We start from the raw sequence: 19,181 nt of genomic DNA on the forward strand, positions 1-19,181 counted from the left end.
GTAAGGTGACCACCGCACTTTCCGACTTTTCGCTTCGCACCGCCTCATCACAGCGCATTCATCCCTCAGCGGCGTGCACGGCCCGTGTTCTCATCGAAGACGTCTTATACACCATCGAATTTATTGTACTGTCTCGCTGCTCACACGACATCATCCTGGGCTACGATTTCCTTTCCACTCATCATGTCAGTGGTTATATCGATGAAGATTACCACACTACAGAGGAAATATTCCCAGGGACACCTAATTAGCTTATGCGTTGCGTTGTCAATGCGACAGCTTTAGAAGCTGTTGATGCCTTCACCGGAAATGGCGTCACTTTCTTCCAGCCAGTGGAAGAATTTTACGGCAGACGACACTTCTTTTTTTCGATCAGACGGACGAGGGGAAGGCACTCAGCGATCAAACGGAGATGACGAAACGAAGTAAACAAAGAAAGAAGTGACGCGTTTTAGTTCTAACAAAACAACAATGGGTGTCGGGACGACTTTATTGGTTCACCCTTCGTTCATGCATTGTGCGCGAAACGTATTACACCGCATAGCGGACACGAGATTTCTGCTCTGCTAAGTCTCCTACTTTTAAGTACACATCGTCCTAACGCAGTTTGCTTTCCTTTTCTGCTCCTTTTTTTTTCTTTTTAAAATATGCAGTCGCGCCCGAGAGCAACGCCAACGGCTATCTGGCGGGCCGTCGTCTGCTCGCCATCGCAGGCGGCGGAGTGGCGGAAGCAGACGACGGCTTCAGGTCGTCTGCACCGGAAACGGATGTCAGCCCGGCGCCTACGAGACACGCAAGCCCGCTCTTCAAACGGGAAGCCTCGCCTGAAAACTCCGCCGGTCCGGAGGACAAAATTCCCCCAAAGGAAGACGGCACTGAGCCAAAGCCAAAGTCGACGGGCGGCAAAGAAAAACCAAAAGACAAAGACGAAGACGAAGCTGGCAAGGGCAAAGGAAAGCACACGGTCAGCGAGCCTAAAGGCGACGGCAAAGCTGGCCAGTCCGGAGTGCAGGTGGAGACGGGCGCAGCCGAAGGTAGCGAACCGGAACCGAAGGAACCCTCGGGCCAGAAGGCTTCGAAAGATGGGGCAGAAGACGACCAGGGAGCAAACGACAAGAAGCCCAAAGCCAAGCCAGAGACTACGGCAGAGACGGAGGAAAAAGAGAAGCCGCCAAAGGCATCGGCCGGAAAAACCGCAGAAAAATCTGAACAGGCCGCCAAGGGCAAATCAGAGACGGAGTCCACGGCAGAGGAGGAACGGAGCGAGACGGCGGCGAAACCGGAGCAAGAACCTAAAACGAAGCCGGATAAACCCGAGGCAGACACCAAAGCCAAACCAAAATCCAACGAGGAGGAACCAGCGACCAAGACGGACGAGCAGGCGGAGAAACCGAAATCGGAGGACCAGCCGGAGCAGAAAACGAAACAACACAAGCCAAAGCCAAAGCCGCCAGAAGAAAGCAAGCCGTCCGGAAAAGAGGAGCAGAAACCGTCCGAGCCGGAGAAAACCGAGGGCCGGTCGAGTCCCGAGAAAGGCCGCACCGCAGGAGAAGAGGGAGAGGGGGAAGAGTCCAAGCCGAAGCCCCCGGAGGAGGGAGTCGCTCCGGCCAAGAACGTCTCCGAGAACGCTACAGAACCGGGGGCCAAGGAAAAATGGCGAAACGAAACGAAAAACGAAGAAGAAGGGGAGGGGGAGGCCATCGACTGCATCAGACCCGGTAAGTGAACGATCGCTCCAGCAGTTATCCAGGACGAAAAAAAAAAAGTTACATTTAAAGGCGGTCTAGACGGCTCTGACATGAACGATGCCGATGCGTTTAAGTGCGACCACTGCCGAATGGTTAGAACAGAAATTTTTTTTACGACTACTTAGCGCCGTCTCGGCGGCAACTTAGTCGCACAGAGTAGAAAAGCTAAGCCGGGTGACACTTTACAAACCCGTCCGCGGACTCTCAGCGCTTTCGCCAGCTGGCAGAGATGAAGCTTCGCCGCATTGCACTCGTGCGTTGAGGCAAATACCTCGCTCGGGAAACCAGCTAGGCACCTCTACTATATTCGGGTACAAGTCAAGGAAAAAGCGGCTTTTTCCCCGTCAAAGGACCCCCTTCCAGCCAATGGCATCGGTAGGTTCTCATGAGCGCGACCGTGCACGGAGTGGCATGACAATGCAGGGAGGCGGATATTCCCTACAATGCAGGGAGGAGACTTTCCACTTTCATCTGCCACTTCCTGCATTGTCACACTAGCAGGTTCATGAGAACCGGTCGACGCCATTGGCTGGAAGAGCATCATATAACGGGAAAAAGGCGTTTCGTTCTTTACTTGTATCCGACCATTGTAGCAACGTACCAATTTTATCGCAGAAGTCGTGTTAGAAACTTTGGGCCGTTAAAACCACCTCGCACAAATGAAAAAAAAAAAAAAGATACAAAATGACGCGCGTCGATTGTGACTCGAGCAATCTGAGTGTATGAAGTACAGTCACGAACAATACAAAAGGGGAACGCTTAATTCAGCCAAGCAACCAACTTTATTCTAACGCGACAGCGTTAACCGTTGCTCAGAAAATCCGTCGTTGTCGTTTGAGCAAAAAAATCCCCTGAGAATCAAACCTATCGGTAGGCCACCGAGGTCACGTGACCTTGTGGCGTCATCACAACCTGCCCACCGGACTGTCGGCAAACTGTCCGCCGTGGCAGGAGGAAGTTAATGACCGGTCACGAGAGGTTGTTCGAGAAGAGCAACATGTGCCGCGCAAAGCCCCGCTACTCCGCCATGAAGGGTATGAGGACTCCCAGGGATAAATGAATGTAAAGTCGATAATGACCAATTCCGCATATATGGACATTAACCCATTAAAGCTACTGCGTGTTAGCCTTAATGCGGAGCTTAAGTGTCCTCTCCATTTTTTTATAACTCCTGAATCGAATTTAAGAAATGGTTTAAAACAATCAAATGTCTGCAGAAGAAGTAATACGAACAAAATCAAATCACGGTCCCCACCGACATCTAGGCACAGTCTTCGTCAAAAGTCTTAAGGCCAAAGGCTTCTGGCTTCAGCCACATAACAGAGCCACTGCGGCACTAATAAAGACCGAATGACCTCGAAATGCTAGCAGAAGGTTTCTTCTTGTGGTAGAGGAGCTTCATACTTGACTTGCACTTTCAATGATCCGCTACACGGAGCCTTCTAAAAACATTCATTTCGCTGCAGCTGAACGCTGTGGCCTCAAGACTTTTGACCAAGACTGTACTAGTCGCGGACTGCATCTCCACGCACTGTATACCGTCCAGACTTCTTCGGTCGGCACGTGTACCCACCAACGCCTGCCGTGACAACGCGCAGTTTGTCTCGGCCCCGGTACAACGACGGAAAATAGGCTAGAGACGAAGCTAGCGTGTCCTCTTTATAGCCCACGTGACCGGGAGGACACAATGCAGCAGTGCACGCGGTTTCGCTGCACACAACACTGCATGCAAAGACATCAGACGCTCGTTAGTGTATACGCTCAAAGGCGTCCACGCCACACTCCTGTACACCGTGTACGCAGCTTCAGCGTCCCGTCATGATCGCGCGCAACAACGCGGTCGACGCTATAGCCGGCAGACCACGCCCTCCGCAGTTTCGCCCAACAAAGGCGACCTGCGACGTTTACAGCGCAGGTGTGGCGCGCAATTTTTATACTCGCGCGGGCGGGCTGTGCAAAATTTTCATTTCCGTTACTGTGTCACGGCTAGCGGCTGCACTCTCTAAAAAAAAAAAAAAAAAAACCTCCGGCGTGAATTACGTATTTCTATCATTCTTTTTTATACGCATATACTCCAAACTCTTATACCCACAAAATGGTGTCCCGCGGCCCAGTGCGGCAAATGGAAATCCAGAGCGGACGGCTGCCTTATTGAGAAATCGCTCCGTTTCCCGAGGCAGACGCCAAACGCGAGGGCGGTCTGCATCGACACAGGCTTGCTTGAGCTTGATCCGACTGCATAATGGCTCCGCACTGAGACGACATGAACATACAGACCGAAGGAGGCGCCATTTCTGCAGCGGGACAGAACTCGCTTATTATGCAGAGAAACGACGAAGTAAAGAACATTTTTAGCACACGGGCATACATTTACATGCTTTACAAGAGGAACGGTCGGTGAAGGCGGCATCCAGCTGCCGTAATGCCAGGGCGCATGCGCACAACGCTGGTCCTCCCCCCAACCCCTCCACCACACACACACTTCGAGCTAGAAATGACACGGCACGCATTAAAAATTTGCAGTTTTTTTCACAGAGAAAACAGAATCTTGTCAGTTCGTACATCTTGCGCAGCGTATTCGTTAACGCCCAACTCAGCCGCCAATAGGGTTACCGCTTTACCGAAAACAAAAACAAAGACAGCGTACAGAACACATCCGCCTGACCAAAAGCCACGGACGCTTCATAGTTGTTGGTTTAAGTACCACGTGTCACGTGAATGAAGTTGTGGGTTTATCTGCGGGCTAGCCTCCAGACAGCACACGCACGCGTCGTGCTTGCGTCGTCAGCTCAACGTATGCCAAAGCCAATCCGCGCCAATTAAATGCAATTAATGTACGACGAGCTACCGGCGTGAACGTGTCGACGGATCGCGCAGGGGAATGCGCAGCCTCAGCCCCCCCCCCCCCCCCCCCTTCTTTACCGTTTTGGTCTTCGCAGCGTACCACGAGTTTCCACCGGACCTGTTCTCGCACGAGGCCCGCGCCCGGGGCGGCGTCATCGTGCACATCCTGGTGGTGCTATACATGTTCTACGCCCTGGCAGTGGTCTGCGACGACTACTTCATCGCCTCCCTGGAGGAGTGCTGCGCCGTGAGTACTGCTCCGTCCTTTCCGAAGGCCGAATACACTAAACCATTTAGGGTTTCAGGTTTTTACGTAGTTTAACGTCCCAAAGCGACTCCGGTTATGAGGGACGCCGTAGTGGAGGGCTCCGGATAATTTCCACCATCTGGGTCTCTCTAACTTGCGCTGACACCGCAAAGCACACGGGCCTCCAGCATTTCGTCTCCATCGAAATGCGACCGCCGCGGCCGGGATCGAACCCGCATCTTTCGGGTCAGCAGCCCAGCAACATAACCTCTGAGCCACCGCGGCGGCTACACTAAAAGAAAACTTCACAAACTGATGACATGAGATTAACATGCGATCTTACGGGGCTCTTTCTATATCACTGTCATATATGAATATTTATGGGGCCTGCATATTTATATGTGGGATCATAGATGCGCGCATACAGGATATGTCAGTTCATATAGGTTGCCTTCATTAAGGCTTTAGCGTCTATTTGTCAACAGTGACCAACTGCCGGTGTTAAAGCTTCGCGTAGACCTGCGGGCTTGCACTTGAAGACATGCGGTCAACCACTCTTCACTAAGTGACCACACTGGCCATATCGGACGGACATACACTTCTACTCACCAGTACCATTTTTTCTCTACATGCTCGGAACTGCCGCGCGCTTACAAATCCAGCCACTCAACCGCATGCGTCTATAGGTAACCGGAGGCAATCCCGATCCATTCCCGTTGCCCATCAATATGCACCCCACTCCGATTAGAAAACAGTACCCACAAATGTTCACTCCCGCCGCGGAGTCAAGCCTGTCCATGCGCTTGTCACAGTATACTTACTGCCCAACCAGGCCACTTTGCGCAAGTCCCCGTCGGCAGATCACGCGTCGTCCGACGACCCGGACGATCTCAGCGCTCCGCTGTTGATCGACAGTGCCGGCGTCCCAATCTTCCCCCGCGGGGATATTTCGCCACACTGGGCCAAGCCATGTCGCAACGGGATAGCGTTTTGCCCCCTCCGTTTATCCCGCCGTCTCTCTCATCAATCTGTCCGCGAGGTTGCGTAACGGTAGAGGCGCGCATTTCTCAGAAGCACTGTCGAGTCCGTAACCGCGCACAACACTTAAGCTGAACCTAACTACACATCCTCACTCCCGCCCAATCCGCGATGGTTTCGAGAATCGCGTAACCCGACCACGGCTCGAAGCCTGAGCGCATTTTCAATACGACGGGCTGTATCCTCTTAACCAGAGAGGTTATTATTCCTGTCTCATCGGCCTTGCCCCCCCCCCCCCCCTCCGCCCGAGTGCTTATCGGCATATACACCCCTGGCTTGTGAAATCTTAATAAACGGGCCGCAAATCTTGTCACCGAGCCACTGAAACCTGGTTTGTAGCATGAACATTTGCAAAAAGCGGCCCCTACATGACTCCATAATGATCACTGCTCTGCTGTGTACGCTGTGGTTTAGTTTAGTTAATGGGTGTTAACGTCCCAAAGCGACTCAGCGTGTACACGTGGCAGTGAAGGTGCAAGTGTTAGCGCGAGCATCCTGCACGTGCCCTTTTAGTCAAAAGTGTTCAGGACGCAGGGTGTGCTTTATGAGCTGTGCAACAGGGCACTCACGACGTATATATGAAGCTATCAAAATTCTGAAGGGTGTGACTCCTCTTCCACGGGTTTAAGCTTCAGGAGTGTTGAAATTCACAACCGCAAGATTTTCCACCGACGCTGTACTTGCATATCTGTCCAACGAGATCGTGTTTTGACCGCTGTGTATGCACAATGAAAAGTCGTGGCCCACTAACATTACGGCAAGCTTATCACTGCACACTAAACACAAATACACTTATATGGGAGCAAAAAAAGAGTAAGCTGTTCTCTGAAATTCCTTTCATGAAAGTGAGTAGGCTATAGGATTACACCCTTTTCACACCTTTCCGTTTAGAGTGTGGCCTGTCGGTTACTTGGAAGAAAATTTTTTGGGCTCTGCCTGCTCTAAAACGGTTATTATCATCGGCTTTTCTTCAAAAGCCGTATATCAATGCCACCGTATCGGGCTTCACGCGTTGACAACCGGCCCAAAGTTGGATTCAGTTATTGCCACGCCAACACATTTCATTATCCGTCCGAGCCCCGTACAACCAACGATTGGAACCACCTGCTTCCCGCGGATATCCAATCAATAACAGAAACTGCACATTCCCGCCAGTCAATGTCTGCGTTTTGCGACCTCACGTTAATGTTCCTTAAAGAGTAGAGCGTTCTTTGTAACTCTGCGCGTCGCTGCTAATGCTCATATTATCTTTGTTGTCGCATTAATTATTTACTTCAGAATACACGAAGGGATCAGCAGGGAATTACCTTGGGGGGGGGGGGGGGGGGTTAACTGATGAAAAACAAAGAATGGTCATAGAAAACGACAAACCAAAAAAAATGCGCAGCATTTTTTTAGAAATAAAAAGTACGCAATACAGCACATCGAAACAAGGTTAAAAACCAACAGAAAATGTTTGCTTATCATTCTTACCATTGTATCGAATTTTGTAAAATTTTCCGCTTCATTTTTTCCGTTCGGTTTTATGAATCCACTCCTCTACACTAAAATAAACAAACAAATAAACGTCCATAACGAAGACAGCCACGTCCCTTCCCCATACTCAAGATGACCCCCCCCCCCCCTTCCCTCTTTGGTGCAGCGGCTGAACCTGTCCGAGGACGTGGCAGGGGCCACCTTCATGGCAGCAGGCAGCTCAGCACCCGAGCTCTTCACCGCCATACTCGGTATACATGCACGCATGTTCTGCCTACCTCCACATATGCTGTGCACGAAAAACAAGCAACTCTTTCTTTGTTATCTGCCACAACCGTTCTGCAGCACGCTACCGTACACATAGCTATGCCTCTGAGGAACAGAAAAAAAGAGGAAAAAAAAAACACGCATGTTTCCATTCATGCCTGGCCGCCTAATCACTGATGTCGTGTGCCGCGTTATCAGCAATGCCCGGGAACCCGTTAAACATGGGTCGTATCTCTCTCCCTCTCTTTGTCTCGGGTTACAACCACTCTTCACGGTAGCATCTCATCAGCACAACGCGTTCGAATGGGCATATCCATTCATAGCTGCACTTACACTTGGTGCAACAACCCGCGTGGCCATTAGTGATGACGGTAGTCTCCAGATAGCAGCACTTAATGACGTATACAGGCCACCTCCAAGACCACATACTTCCATCCTCGCGGCTAATCGTCAGCCTTTGGCCAATCGTCGATCGCGGGGAATCCGCGCAGTCTATAGATCTGTTAACAGCCAAACACTGCAGCTGGGGTTTCGAAGCGACTTCTAACCGATGTCCACGTGGACGTGGAACGCTATAGTGGCTCCCCCTGCCGGTCCCCGCAGGCGTCCTTATCGCAAAGGGAGACGTGGGCACGGGCACCATCGTGGGCTCCGCGGTCTTCAACGTGCTGTTCGTCATCGGACTCTGCGGCCTGTGCTCCGGAAAGGTGAATTGTGCAACCTCCTCTGCATTTCTGCCGGGGGAAGACCTTGCGTAGGCTATAGCTTGTTCGCGACTGACAGAAGCTGGCGTTACCATATATGGGCTAGACTGTTCCTGCATGTCTGCTACGTTATGGTATACCAAAGAACGTGGCGAGGACATAAAGCGATAGAAATACCAATTTTTCGTTCCATTACATTTTTCTAGAATGGTGCGTCAGACATTCCCATGCATACATAATTACGTGAAATGTTCCCCTGCGCCCGGTAAATAATTTACAGTTGAATTTCTCTTGCAATTAAAATAATAATTGTTTTTTTTGGGGGGGGGAGGAAATGGCGCAGTATCTGTCTCATATATCGTTGGACACCTGAACCGCGCCGTAAGGGAAGGGAGTGAAAGAAGAAAGGAAGAAATGGGTGCCCTAGTGGAGTTCTCCGGAATAATTTCGACCACCTGGGGATCTTTAACGTGCAGTTATGGTTTCGCTGTCAGCATCCGACCGGTGGCTATGACGTCACAAACAGGGCTGAGGTCACGTGAGGCATACGAAAAGTGCGGGACAGCAGTGTCTGTTACTTGCTGTCATTCCAGCGCCTGGGAGACGGGCGTTGTGTGTGTTCTGGGCGGTGCTGAGCGAGCGGGGTATGTCGAGCGAGGGACGTCACACGTGGAAGCCGGGACAAAAGCGCCTCTCGCGGACGGAGCGACGCGTGGAGAGTGGAGGGCGGGGATTGGTTGCTACCGACATTGCGCGATGCGAAAAGGGTGACGTCAATTACTCCGGAAATAAGCCTGGGGCGTAGCGCCCTCTACATCATATACGATGGGGGAAGAAATTCAATTATAACTATACACCGGGCGCGGCCAAATCCAGCGTAGCATTGCACGTCAGTGCAAAGAAAAAAAAACACGAGAAACATGCTCCGTCGCACAAATAGCAGAGGCAGCTACGAGGTGTAACTCGACCTTCGAAACTGCGCACGAGAAAACTCGCTGTTTTTGACGTTCAGCCTGTATTACACGAACGAAATAGCATATTTCACACTGATCAAACTGGTTGGCTCTTACGAAGTACTTGTCGTGACCGCTCTGCCGCCTGGCTGGCGGCCGGTGTAGCTTCCACTAATGCCAACAGGTTTTTGTTAACAAAGACACCGCTTTAGTTCCTGTCCCGCGTGTGCCAGACGATTGGCGCTCCACCGCCAACATATACCGCGTCAGTTATAGTAGCGGTACTTGCTACAAATGACTAACGAAAGTAGACAAAAGAAGTAGAAGTTCCAAAGTCCCCTCAAGGGCAGCAGCCACCGCCTCAATCCGGTTCGAAAGCTCAGTGTGGACCGAGGTTTGGGAACCCAAGATCCCGTTCGTCTAGGTTTTCAAGAACATGGATTAGGTGGGAAGGTAAAATGTAACTTTCATCTGGGTTTTGCGTAACGTGCGTCCTGCACGGTTTTCCATAAGACGCTAGAGTGCCAGTGGAAGGGAAAGGCCGGTTAGAATTTGGTATCGCAGAGATGAAGCTTGTCTCTGTGAGCGTGTGGCGAAACCAGGAGCAGCCTTCTGTGGGCGTTTCACCGAGCGCCATTGGCGTAAACGCACAAGGCGGGAAAACGAAGCAGGCAGGCGGAGCGTTCCTACTCACTCGCAAGCAACAAGACTTCGGTCGGCACTCGTACATACGGGCAACAGCACTTGCTAATCGGATGCACGCCCTATAGAATGAGGGCGACTGCCTTGACCGACGCGACACAGCGACTCCTAACATAGCGCTCAACGTGTCGCCAGCGCGTACACGACACGAGGTAACCGGCAGCGGTACGCGTTATGCTACAAGTCTATACTAAGAGGACGCTACGGGCACTAAGTCGCGCGCGCTCCGGCTGTAGCAGAAAAAATTGCCAGTGGCTTAACTTAGCTAACCCTGGAATTCAGCGAAAAGCCAGCACGTTTTCTAAGCGTCTGTGGCACGTCCATGGCAGCTCCGCTACACGCTCGCGACAGCCGTTCTATATATAACCACATGACCACCGTAGCTATGACGTTGTATCACATGGTCTTACAACACCCCCATCGGATGTCATCACGTGGCTTCACATCACGCCATAGAATGTTCTTAAAGCATTCGTCGCGGCCAGAGAATGACCTCGAATGACCTTCAGCCCAACCAGGATAGCCTTGTATGACCGTATGTGGTAGGTATGGTGTCGAACCCTTGACCTCTGACCTATGACCTACCTTCGACCTTGGATGACCTTTGACCCTATAATAATATAATTATTAATTATTATAGGGTCAAAGGTCAACCCAAAGGTCATCCAATGTCGAAGGTCAACTAAAGGTCATGGGTCAAAGTCAGGGGTGAAGGGTTCGACACCACAGCTGTATCGCATACGGTCATACACGGCTACTCTTGGTTGGGCTTAAGGTCGTTCAAGGTCATTCTCCGGCCTACGCGACGAATGCTTTACCTAGCGTAGTGAAGCTTTTCGCTTCAAAATATTCGCGGACAACTCCCCTACAGTGACGCGCCCACTGCCTCGCGACTCGCAGGAGGTGCCCGTGACGTGGTGGCCCCTGTTCAGGGACTCCCTATTCTACGCATTCACTGTGGTCATCCTGATCCTGGTGAGTCAGCCCTGTCGCTGCTACCGCATGCCAGCAGCGTCCCCCGACCAATGGACAGGTACAAAGCAAGCGCCTATGCTGCAGGTGATCTACGACGGCCAGGTCACGTGGTACGACTCCCTCTTCATGCTGCTCCTGTACGGGGTCTACATCGACATCATGAAGTGAGTTAATTGGCGTCACCACTACCGGAGTATGCCTTAACACGGCACTAAAAGCGACTGTGAAATGCTTTTATTATGTAGAGTAAATAATAATAATAATAACGTTTTTTTTGGGAAAGGAAATGGCGCAGTATGTGTCGCACATATCGGCGGACACCTGAACCGCGCCGTAAGGGAAGAGATAAATGAGGTCGAAATTATTCCGGAGCCCTCCACTCCGGCACCTCTTTCTTCCTTTCTTCTTTCACTCCCTCCTTTATCCCTTCCCTTACGGCGCGGTTCAGGTGTCCAACGATATATGAGACAGATACTGAGCCATTTCCTTTCCCCCAAAACCAATTATTATTATTATTATTATTATTATTATTATTATTATTATTATTATTATTATTAAGGAGGGAGTGAAAGAAGAAAGGAAAAAAACATGTGCCGTAGTGGAGGGCTCCGGAATAATTTCGACCACCTGGGGATCTTTAACGTGCACTGACATCACACAGGACACGGGCGCCTTAGCGTTTTGCCTCCATAGAAACGCAGCCACTGCGGTCGGGTTCGAACCCGGGAATTCCGGATCAGTAGCCGAGCGCCCTTACCACTGAGCCACCGCGGCGGGTTGTAGAGTAAAGGCTACTGAGCGTTCATGCCGCGTACAAGTCCCCAAAAGCGAGCCGATGATTTATAATATATACGTGACGTCTGGTGCCGGCTTCTCCTACTTAGACTTGTAAAACTTATTTCGACATTTTTAGAGGTGTTGGCGGTCCTCACGGGCCACTAGGCGCTGTGGTCGTCGACCCTTGGTCCGATATGCAGCACCTCGTTGCTGTCATCGTGACCAGCTGCAGCATCCTGGACCAAATGCCGACCACACGAGCCCTGCCCTACGACGTCATACAAGGCTCGCGTGACGTCGGTTGTGAGGGGCTACGTCACATGTCCTCTAGCACCAGAAAACCCGCAACAGGCAAAGGCGCCAACCAGTCACCCGAACACCGCGGCTATGTTGCAGGTGATCTAAGACGGCGAGGTCACGTGGTACGACTCCCTCAGCACGCTGCGCTCAAATTTCGCATTCCCGACTATCGTAATTGTCTGTCAATTTTTTTGTCTCGCTCCGGTGTACGAGTTGCGGGGAAAAATTAGACGGGTGCTTTTTTTTAATCGCCGATATATCTCTGGTGCGACGTAATGTCGAAAATGTTTGCGGCAGCTTATGATGGATGGTGATTCAATATCTACCCGTTTTGGATTTTCTTAGCCTCGGCGCAAACCGTTGAAACACGCATGATCAGCGTTACTGACAGCGTGAAACGTTACCCGTAGTGGAATCGTCTGCCGCCTGGGACGCCAGAACCGGTGAGGGGGACGGGGGAGGAGGTCAGCCCTTCCAACACTTGTATCTCCCTCTCTGAGTACTGAAGGGGGCTGCCACCCTACCCCCGTCCCCCTCTCGGGTACGGCGCCTCTGCCAGCCACAAGAATTTCTCTAAGGAGGTCCCTCTACTGTTGGACGCATCAGTGATAAAAATTGCCCCCAAACGCTTCCGCGTAAACAGCGGTGGCACACCGCACGTCACCGTGACGTTGCGATACGCTAGAAATGCGCGATGAGCTGCAATTGCGCTCCAGCGACAGACGCAAACGGACACAAAAGCTGCTAGTACACGCGCTCGGCCCTCAACGCCGGAAAAACGAGTGCGCCGCGAAACAGAGCGTAAGCGGCGCGTTAGCAAGTGACCAGGCGCCGGAGGGCAGGCGTCACCCGTCGCACGAACAATCGAACAATAAAGCACGCGCCTGGGCCCGTCTTGCGTAACAAGCGCGTGCGTTGGGTCGCCGGCGAAAGATGCCATAGAGGGGGAGGTTGCTCGCGTTGAGGGGAAGCGACACGGCTTTGCTTTTAGATGCCGCCGTCTTTCACGACGTGCACGGGAATAGTTTTGCAGACTGCAGTGACTACGTACACAAGTCCCTTACCTACTCATCACGCTTATCTATTAGTTAAAGGTCACATTGTCCAGAAAACCCTGTGTCGGTGTTGTCAGCGTCGGCGTTGTGAGCGATAAATCAGGAGCACGACTCTGGGGGGGCCCACCATGGTGGCTCAGTGGTTATGGCACTAGGTTGCTGACCCGAAAGAAGCGGGTTCGATCCCGGCCGCGGCGGTCGAATTTCGATGGAGGTGGAACTCTGGAGGCCCATGTACTGTGCGATGTCAGTGCACATTAAAAAACCCCAGGTGGTCGAAATTTCCGGAGCCCTTCACTACGGCGTCCCTCATAGCCTGAGTAGCTTTGGGACGTTAAGACCCCATAAACCTAATCCATAAACCAATCTGGCAGGTGGTGCCCAGAGGGCAACCTAGGAGGCAGGTGGGCCACCTAGGTCACGTGACCTTGCGGCAACCTTCCCACCGGATAGTGAGCAAACTGCCCACCATGGCAGGTGGCAGTTAAATTAATGACTGGTCACTCAGGAAGAGCAACCTGAGCCGCTCAAGGCCCACTGTTGGGAGCACCAGCCACCGCAGGACAGTGGCGCATCACTTATCCATTGCACCACTGCGCCAGGAGTGGTATGAAGACTCTCAGGGATCTATGATTGTAAAGTAGAGAATGACCTGCCATATTTTTATGAGAATTAACCCATTACGATATTGCATTATACCCTTAATGTGCAGCTTAAGTGTCCCCTCAAAGTTTATAACTTCCGAAAACCTGGTGAGGCGCACTTTTCCATGTTCCAAGAATCAAAGCCTAAAAGGGATGTCAGAAAGCTGTGACAGCAAGCGCGTGTAGCTGCTCTTCACACCAAGCTCATAATCCAGACCAGCAAACCAAAGTCCCCTAACAGAGGTAAAAAGAATCTAATCTGCAAATCAAACGCATGCTCAATTGGTTTCGGTCTCTCTGTTCTGTAAACGTACAAACTGCACCGAGGTTGATAGCAAGCTACACCAAAACATATGAAGTTTTTATCAATTTGTATTCACAACAGCATGAACCAAAATACGTGGACTGCACCGGACAGTTGAACTGTGTGGATGGTAAGCTGCGACGTGTAAAGCTAGTAAGAGCAAACGAGTAATATTTGTTTCATGCCACTATATTTGTGACACCCTGTATAAAAAGTTAGGAAAAACGCTGCAAATGGTGCCAGTGCACGAGTCAAAGCACGGGAACTGAAGCAGATATGTTCACGCCTCTTTCTTATTTTTTTCCCCTCTTTCCAGGTACAACAAAAGGATCCACCAATGGATTGCCACCACATTTGGGATCCACGAAGAGGAGCAGACTTCACTAGGCCTAACGTCAGCCGGCTATGATGCTAAAAACTACAGCTCTTACGGTGAGCCCTCTGCTCACTCTTCATTTGATTAAATTAAAGAGTGCACGACAGTATTAATGATAATTTAGTGGTACATTTGCAGTCACTACCCTAAAGATGATTCAGAGTCATTAGTAAAGACAAAGAGCTAACCATTTTTCATTTTCAGTGGACAAGTTTCTTCAACATTGCACGCACTGTCAGCAGAACCAAGTGCCAGATTAGACACGTTTAACGTGCATGCAGGTAACTAAAGAAGCAGAGAATCCTTCGTCAGAGGGCGTTCCGAGTTCTGACACAGGTCACACCAATTCTGGTACACGAAAACAAAATTGACAGTGTGCTTAAATTGAAATAAGCCCTAAGCACTTAACTGAAGTTTTGGTTGAAAAGGGAAAAGACAGAACACTTTACAACAGAAGTGCTGCCTGCCTGCCAAGTTCAAAAGGACGCGTTTAAGAGGTTAAAAGAATATAAGAGGTTTTCTGTGTGGTCAACTTGCATCTAGGTAATGCCGTGAGATCACTGTGTCAAGACTGCACTCACTGCATTTCATGTAAGCTTAGGGTCACGAAAAGCATCTTCAATGTGGCCGTTTGAATTTCCTGCGCTCTAAAGTGACCTTTAGCTTCCCCAATTGCATTCTTAAACCAACCATAATATGAGAGTTTTGGGCTGCATTCACTGTGTGTGGTTTGGCATAGCAACACTGACATATTGAACAGCATGCTTTGCTGGCTAAGCCAGTGCACCAAAGCCAGCATGACTAAAAGGGCATTCCGGACACTAATAAACTGCTGCAGTCATCAGAAGCGTTCCCTGTTTACCCCTTTCATTAACAAATGTAAGCTCTAGATTATAGCCAAAGTATCCAATCGTGATTTGCCACAGCTTGTTTTGTAACAAGCTACTGTAAGTAAAATTCGAATTGCTGTCACTCTAATCTATGCCAGTCATGCATTTGCCTGGTATCACGTTGAAATGTGCAGTGCCATTCAACAATGAAATCGACGACTACGCCCAGCAGAGTGCGCTCAGAAACACACGGCCTCTCGATGAAATGATCCGAGATAGCCGGCGCAGGTGAGTGTTGCAGTTTGTCGCCAAAGCATGCAGTTTGGCATTTCGCATGTAATCAGAAGGCATCTGCATGCAGACTTTGCTACCGCCACTGAATTACCAATTAATCAATCTATGGATTTTAGTGTGCCAAACCAGCATCACAGATGACGAGGCATACTGCGGAGGAGGGCCCCGGAATGATTTTAACTACCCTAAGTTCCTTACAATTAAGTTTCCAAAAAGCAATAGCAAACAGTAGTCATTAATGTTGTTTGCTTTCTATGTACAACGTAATAAGAACATGCTACTTCTGCACTTACATGCCAACTTTTTAGGCAGCAAGCAAGGAATGTATTCTTGTAGCTGTGTATCTATGATGTGGACCCGACACTTGACAACTTTTTTTTCTACACCAGGCCGACTCTGTATGAAGCAGCCCTACGAATGCTCATGACACGCTACTTCCGGCCAAAGACCCGTTTTTGGGCTGCAGCAAAAAGGATCACCCACGAGGTGAGACAAGCCACTCTAAACACCGCTCGAAAAGTGTTTGCAAAGATGACTTGATAATTTCTCTGGTGTTATGTATCAATGTTAGAGTGACTTCCGTTATCTGGTCTATAAATATACTCTGTTCCCCACTCTGATCCGTAAAAGCAACAATGCTCAGAGTGTCTGAGTGGTATGAAAAACACACAATGTCTGCCCTTTAACAAGGCACAATAATTTCGTGTCCATTAGGCAAAAAGGCAAATCAAACAACTCAATAAACAAGTCAGCTGAATTTTATTTTAAATCCAAATACTGCACACCTTCAACATATATGATGACAAATAAACACCTGTCTCAAGCACAGGGCAACATTAAGCACGAGACGCGCGCACAGCCTGTAGGCCACCGTCAATTTAATCGCTTTCACATCAACACAGTCCGTATGTTTATCTACAAAAGGGCACATGCTCACGCAGTCTGTGTCTTGTTCTGCTTGCAGCACAAGCGCATCCGGCGTGGGGAAATCCAGCACTTACCTTCCCAGACCTCCCTCGACCCCAATGACATGGTCCGCCGAGGCAAGAGTTCCAGGTTTGGCACACGTGCTGCAAATATCGAACAATGACACACCACAGCTGTTTGAAGCACCATTTAAGGAGGCCCTGAAACACCTCTTATCAAACTGCTGCTTTCCCTTATCCCAAAGCACTAGGGGTGTGCAAATATCCCAAATTTTTGAACTGCAAATCGAAGATCCTCCTATTCGATTGGCTGAACGAATCAAATAGTGTATGTTCAAAATTGTTCGAAATGAATTCATTCTTGAGTTTTCAAATAATTGGCATGAAGTTTGAATACGGCAAGCCGTAGTATTTTTCGGCACCTGTTTCAAAAACGGAACCCACTCCCACTCCTACGCTGCATAGCATACAGCGCACTGCCGCGATCTGTGTGTGCAGCAACGAGGGTTCAACGCAAAGGCACGATCCATTCGTGTGCACGTTCTTAACTGCCACACATACGCCCTTAAAAATTGGGCAACGTGACAGGGTTCAGCCAGGTTTACCAAGCCCTGCCTTCATGCTCATTATTAGAGGCTATGGCTCAAACTCTCATCCTTCTCCTGAACTGAGATTTGGCGCTAGTTAAAGTGTTAACTGTCGCCGTCAGTAGCGAAAGGTAATTTTCCTACGTATATGAGATATATGCAGCAAATGATAGCATTAATATTCTTTCAGTTTTTAGCTACACTATTCGTATTTGATTCGGTTTAAAAAAAAGTACTATTCTCATTCCCCTACTAAACACAGCTGCTAACGCGTGAAAATTAATAAAATTTGCTCAGCCCTTTTTCACTTTTTTTTCCCCATTCCTCTGAATGATAACCTCTCCTCCCACACAAGAAGGCCAGTCAGTTGTGATTGTGACATTTAACCTTCATAGATGCAGTAAAAAATGATGAAATGTGACAGGAACTAAAGGGAAACTGAGGACGAATTGAAGTTGGTCTGTATCTATAGATTACCGAATTCTAACCACCAAGACGCTGCTTTCACTGAAAGCAGAGCTTTTATAAGCAAAAGAAGGTCAACCAATGAAATGTGGACATCACCATCATTGGCCAATTTCGTAAGTGAACGGTCATGCATCGACACATCCCTCATGGATTCCTGAGGCTAGGCTATAATGCCTTCGCTTGAAAAACAGTAATCACAGAGTCCATTTTGGTATAGAGACAAATTTTAATCGAGTGCCGGGAAAAGTTTCAAAAGCAATTTTCTGAGCAATAAAATTAGCGGGGGCACTTAAGGGATTTACGTAGAGCGAGTAATGTGAAAGCACTGCAATTTTATTTCAATTTTATTCCAATTCCATTCCTACCATATTCTAATTCTCTTCTATTCCTCTGTAGTTAAGGGCCACTCCGACCCGCAGCCGCCTGAGAGAGACCCCCTCCACCCGTGATAGGTTGGGAGGGAAGGGGTAGGTACACAGGGGAATAAGAGCACGCGTACGCTGCTTGAGGGAGGCTGAAGATGTTAAATGTGTCAGAAGTGGATCTGGTGGCAGAGAGGCAGGGGGAGTTTGTGGGACGTCCATTAAATGAGATAGCACGCCAGCTGTGACGTTATGGACATCTGTGCGAGCTTGAACCCAGTGGATGAGTATAGGCACCAGGTAGGATTGACGAGCAGCATGTATGGCCTGGGAAACCTGAAGGGTACCATGGACTTTCTTTAGATGCTTCAGAGCTTCATGTGAATGAGAAACTAGGTGCGCCTGGTTATAAGGAGAGTCGTCAGGTAAAGCTGCTATAGCATTTAAAATCGCTTGCAGTTCCAAGGGAAGCGATGATGAAGTGTCAGTACAGAATGTTTGGCAGCTGTAGTGTTGAGGGTGTGTCGGGCTTATAAAAGCAGTCAATCCCCCTGTTGGGGTTATGGCGACATCTGTGTAAAGGATATAGCCATCATGTTTCGTAGAAAAAGCTGGTGGTAACGGCAGAGAAGAGAACTCTGACTTCTTATGACGAGCAGGCTCGTCTGATGTAATGTGACAGTAGTCCCATGGAGGTGGTTGAGGCTTGAACATCGGACGCATGCTCAATTGGTTTGTCGCTGGGTAGTTAAATCTTCCAGTGTGTTGAGCTGTGCATACTCCTGCAGGAGACAAATAGGAGTTGCTTCCATTGTAGTTGGCGAAGTTGTAAGTAATAGTACAGATTATTACCGGTTAACATATCGTATTTTCCCACATTTGATGACTTCACACCGTTTCGACTAATCGTGAGTTGTGTGACGTCACTTTTTATGCGATGCCGGGTTTCCGTGTTGATGAGCCATCTAAAGCTTTTGCGTTAAAATGCATGCTTCGCAGCTGGAGAAACATCAGTATACCCAGAAAGAGCCATACAATCAATCTTTACTAGAAACGAAAATTCGATGAAGTTCAAAAGCACAGAAGAGTACTAAAAAAGTGCTCCAAGGCTTCTACACATAGCATTTATAAATTTCACTTTTGCTTTTGCACAGATGTTGGTGACTTACTGTGCATTCTACATTTCAGTGTCGACGTCGCCCTCTCAACAGAGGCTGACTGGAAAAGAATTCCCTCCCTAAGTAAGCTGGTTCCTCTAAACAGTGTTAACTCGCATGGTGTCTGTTAGCCAGAAACTGCCAGTA

General features: G+C 49.4%; 1 protein-coding gene and 1 long non-coding RNA gene across 2 annotated transcripts in view; one reads left to right on the top strand and one right to left on the bottom strand.

Annotated features, from left to right (window-relative positions):
• LOC144133042 (sodium/potassium/calcium exchanger 4-like) overlaps positions 1-19,181 on the top strand; it is a 59,595-nt gene that overhangs the window by 28,888 nt on the left and 11,526 nt on the right. The window contains exons 2-12 of the mRNA XM_077665863.1: positions 654-1,718; positions 4,688-4,839; positions 7,520-7,604; positions 8,224-8,327; positions 10,880-10,954; positions 11,039-11,118; positions 14,351-14,466; positions 15,435-15,528; positions 15,924-16,020; positions 16,499-16,590; positions 19,066-19,118. Coding sequence (XP_077521989.1) covers positions 654-1,718; positions 4,688-4,839; positions 7,520-7,604; positions 8,224-8,327; positions 10,880-10,954; positions 11,039-11,118; positions 14,351-14,466; positions 15,435-15,528; positions 15,924-16,020; positions 16,499-16,590; positions 19,066-19,118 — 2,013 coding nt within the window. The remainder of the gene's footprint in view (positions 1-653; positions 1,719-4,687; positions 4,840-7,519; positions 7,605-8,223; positions 8,328-10,879; positions 10,955-11,038; positions 11,119-14,350; positions 14,467-15,434; positions 15,529-15,923; positions 16,021-16,498; positions 16,591-19,065; positions 19,119-19,181) is intronic.
• Positions 1-19,181, bottom strand: part of LOC144133051 (uncharacterized) — a 32,727-nt gene that overhangs the window by 10,422 nt on the left and 3,124 nt on the right. The window contains exon 2 of the long non-coding RNA XR_013314973.1: positions 16,536-16,604. This is a non-coding gene — a long non-coding RNA (uncharacterized LOC144133051). The remainder of the gene's footprint in view (positions 1-16,535; positions 16,605-19,181) is intronic.

This window comes from Amblyomma americanum, chromosome 5 (assembly GCF_052857255.1).
Source record: "Amblyomma americanum isolate KBUSLIRL-KWMA chromosome 5, ASM5285725v1, whole genome shotgun sequence".
Lineage (NCBI taxonomy): Eukaryota > Metazoa > Arthropoda > Arachnida > Ixodida > Ixodidae > Amblyomma > Amblyomma americanum.